Source organism: Galeopterus variegatus, unplaced genomic scaffold (genome assembly GCF_000696425.1).
Source record: "Galeopterus variegatus unplaced genomic scaffold, G_variegatus-3.0.2 Scaffold20711, whole genome shotgun sequence".
In the NCBI taxonomy this organism is placed as follows: domain Eukaryota; kingdom Metazoa; phylum Chordata; class Mammalia; order Dermoptera; family Cynocephalidae; genus Galeopterus; species Galeopterus variegatus.
Window position 1 is genome coordinate 40 of NW_007746822.1, and position 4075 is coordinate 4114.

At 38.1% G+C, this 4075-nt stretch overlaps 1 protein-coding gene across 1 annotated transcript; it reads left to right on the plus strand.

The window, feature by feature from the left end:
• Positions 1 to 235: 235 nt before the first annotated feature.
• On the plus strand, positions 236 to 1626 carry LOC103583226 (cell division cycle-associated protein 7; the record flags this gene model as incomplete). Its single annotated transcript, XM_008564606.1, has 3 exons — positions 236 to 385; positions 801 to 937; positions 1245 to 1626. Coding segments are annotated over 3 exons (318 nt in total), but the record flags the coding sequence as incomplete, so codon positions are not given.
• Between the last annotated feature and the right edge of the window lie 2449 nt (positions 1627 to 4075).

The window sequence follows — 4075 nt, forward strand, 5'->3', positions numbered from 1 at the left end:
GTAGTTTTGATAGTAGTAACTATTACTTCTGCCAAGGGAATGAAATTACCATGTTTGAGATGCGTTTTGTGCCCTGGCATATATATGTACATACATGTGTATGTACGTATATATACACATATGTAGACATGAAATAAGATTCAAAGACAAAAAGGAAGAAGGACATTCTTTTAAAATGCCATTTTTCTCTACAAACAGCAGTTTTTGTTTTTTCTTATTTGCTTATTATTTGTAGGGATCTACCTGTCATCAGTGCCGCCAGAAAACTATTGATACAAAAACAAACTGCAGAAACCCAGACTGCTGGGGCGTTCGAGGCCAGTTCTGCGGTCCCTGCCTTCGAAACCGTTATGGTGAAGAGGTCAAGGACGCTCTGCTGGACCCGGTAGGTGCCTCAAAGGGGTTGGTCCTCTGGGATTGAAGGTCAGCCACAAGCTGATAAGGCCAGGGAAAGGACACCGAGGAAAGGATTGAGCCCTTAGTGTTATGGGGTGTTCTTTCGGGGGAGGGAGATTAATTCATAGTGTTGGTGCTGCTCCTTCCAGAGTGCTTGGGTATGGCTATTCAAGAGAAGTTGATTCTCCGTTTATCCTGGGTAGTTGCTGTGTAACTTTCTGTCCTGGATTTCCTAAGGAAACATGAGGCATGACTAATGCATATTAACCATTTGACAATTTTTTTTATCCCCCCCAAAAAAGGTTTAAATGTAATTGATCCCCACCTTAATGGTTAAGCAGTTGACAAGCAGGGGAGAAAAGTCAGGTCTCATTTGGTTGTTCCTGTTCACAATTCTCCTTCAGAACTGGCATTGCCCACCTTGTCGAGGAATCTGCAACTGCAGTTTCTGCCGGCAGCGAGATGGACGGTGTGCCACTGGGGTCCTTGTGTATTTAGCCAAATATCATGGCTTTGGGAATGTGCATGCTTACTTGAAAAGGTAATGGCTTTTTTTTCCCCTCTTCCATATCTGAATCTAATATTCACTTATATGTCTTAATAAAAAGATGGTAGAAGTCAGAATGGTGGTTATCTCTAAGGCAGGGTGAGAGGTCGTGGGGGGTGGGTATTGAAGGGGTACATGGGGACTGTTGGGTACATTTTATATCTTCATCTGGTTGGTGGTAACCCAGGGGGGCAGGGTGTATGTAAAATTCAAGTTGTACATTTAAGATGCTTGCACTTGCCTGTATGTATGTTATAGCTCCGTGAAAACATTCTGACATGTTTCCTTTTCTCATTCACAGTCTGAAACAGGAGTTTGAAATGCAAGCATAATGTCTGGAAGACTAACTGCCTTCCACTTCTCAAATCTCCCTGGTTAAACTTTTCAGTTTTGTCATTAATCAAAACCTGAGTTAAGAATCTTGATAATCAATGTTTTATAGGAATCTCAAGTCAAGTTAACTTCATTAGACACACACGTGTTTCTGGAGCATCACGGAAGGTATATTGCGAGTTTTACTTTGCTCTCCTGCAGTTTCTCCTCTGCTTCCCCACCCCCACCTCATAGCATCCCCCTCTATTTCTGGTGGTCCTCTTCCATCGCTAAGTTTCTGGATTCTTTTTAAATGAAGATTTTATGAAAGCATATTTGATTTAATTGGTATTGAAATAGCCCTGGAGTCCATGCATAAAACCTAAGCACTTAGAAACACTGTAATAATGTTAACTAACTAAATCTGTTCAATTCCAGAGAACAGCCTTCTAACTTGTTTACACAGAAACGAGGAGTATGATTTAGTGTTCATTCTAGTCGACATTTTTAACATAAGCAAGGCACAAAAGTCTTAAAACCATGTGTAAAAATTAGGTAATTGTTACAAAGTGGAGTATATTACTTCAAAAGCCTCTCATGAGAATATTCCATGTATTGTGCTTATCATACAAGTTGTCATAGTTGAGACTTAAGTTGCTGCTAATTTCTTCTGCCATAAGGTTAGGTGGTATATCTGACTTACATGATCTGAAGGTTTGTGGGCAATGTTATACTTAAAATTATTGTGGAAAAGAAATCCTGGGAAATTAGGATGGTGAGACTTCAGGAGTAGGCTGATTTGAATCTTGGTATAAAACTTCAATCTAATCAGTTTGTCAAGTTAATTTCAGTTCATACGTAAGGTATTTCAAATAAATTCTTGCACCATTTTTTGTGGAAACTTCATATTAATAACTAGTCTATGGTTCTTTGCTGTTTCTTGAGGAAATTATAAACTAGGTATGGGGTTCATGTTTTGGTTTTAAGCACTTTTATAACAATGAGAAGTGCCTTTTTGGAGATGGATAACTTTCAACAGTTTGTTAACTTGACATCTGCCAATTTAGTTTCTGGGCAGGTTTCATGTGTCGTTCTTCCCCCCTCCTTTGCATTAATCAAATTGTTTGGTAGAGGTAGAATCTAAGTGTTTGTGAGTCCACTTTATTTGCATGTGTAGCCTATTGCTGTGCCCATTCAGTGTTTGCTGCATAATTGGACCTTGACGTGATAAGTGTAAAATAGCTTTTGAACTGCAATGCTTTTATACAAAGGTTTTTATTTTAATAATAAAACGTTTTGCTCTAACTTGTCTGCTTTTTTTTTAAAAAATACTCAATCTTACTGCACTTAATTTTTTTCCTCATATTTAAATAAAAAGTCCATTTCTGCCTTTTCTAGAAGTCTCCCTTTTGGCTTAAGTTTTGGAAGGTCAAGAGCGAGCTCTTTCGAACTTGTTGATGTGACTAATAGCTGTGATCAGAAAATGGACTAAGAAGACAGCCACATTGTCTGATAGAAAACAATACATGCCCCTGAAGTTTTACAATATTGTTTTGTTTTCTTTTTACCATTTGCCAACCCAAGAACTAACAGTGATTTCCCGATACCTGGCTTGCTTTTATCCATCATTCGAATATGTATTAAATGTGTGCTGTGCCTTGAGGCCTGTTGCAGGACTTGCAAGAATCAGAAGACAAAAAAGGCATGGTCAAAAAGCTCTCACAACCCGATCTTTTAGAGCAGGGGTTGGCCAACTATAGCCTGTGGGCCAGATCCTGCTGCAACCTATACTCATAAGGCACTTGAACTAAGTATTTTTTTTATATATACATTTTTAAAAAGTTGTTAAAAAGCATGTGACAGTGTGGCCCACAAAACCCTAAGTATTTACAGAAAGTTTGCTGTGTCCTGCTCTAGACTTACATAAGAAGCCATGTTTACCCCACACATACTCATTTGGGGAGAAGACCACACTAAATGAAGTTGTACTCTTGCTATTCTATGTAGATTCAAAAGAAATCAATAACTTTTGTTTCATAAACTCTTGGAATCTTAAGAACCCAAATTGTAATCCAACCTTATTAGGTATGTCATTGGGAAGGCTTAAATGTTTAGAGTTAATGTAAGTTGATCCTTATTTGGAAAATTTTTGTGTTTTAATATGAAGTAGAACTAATATTTTCCATTAAAAATGTTGACTATAACAATTGCTTCTAATGCCTTATCCTTGAAGGATTTACAATCCAGTAGAGGAATGAGGGGAAAAAAAAAAAAAAAATGAACTAAGAATAACGATCTCAATGGGAATGAAAGGAGGAAAAATAATTGACATTTTCCTATCACCAAGCATTTTAAGTCATCAATGAGTCCATGGTTTTTGTGGTGACTCCCATCTTGCATTAAGGAAACCCTAGATCAATTGCTCAGTGTCATCCTTGACTGTGGGAGCCCACACATCCCACTGCAAAGCTCCAGATGCCATCCTTATAGCTGGGAGGACTTGAGTTTTAACAATTTGAGGTGTGAAAAGTAGTGTTATGGTGACTATGCTCCAGTAACCACTTTTATATTTGTTCCTGTAATTTGAGTTCCCTAGGTAGAAATGATTTCTCCTTTTTTACCCCCACTTTTTAATGGGTTAAGAAATGAAAGAAACTAAAAAGACTTTCACAGTGAAGGGTAAAGGAAGTAGCTAAAGGATGCTGCAGGAGGGGTTTATTTTTGTTGTATTTTGCTTTTAGAAAAATGGGAGGGGAGCTCTTGCTGGCTCGAGGTCAGATAGGAAATAAGGTCATTTGCATACCAGGAGAATGGAAGAGT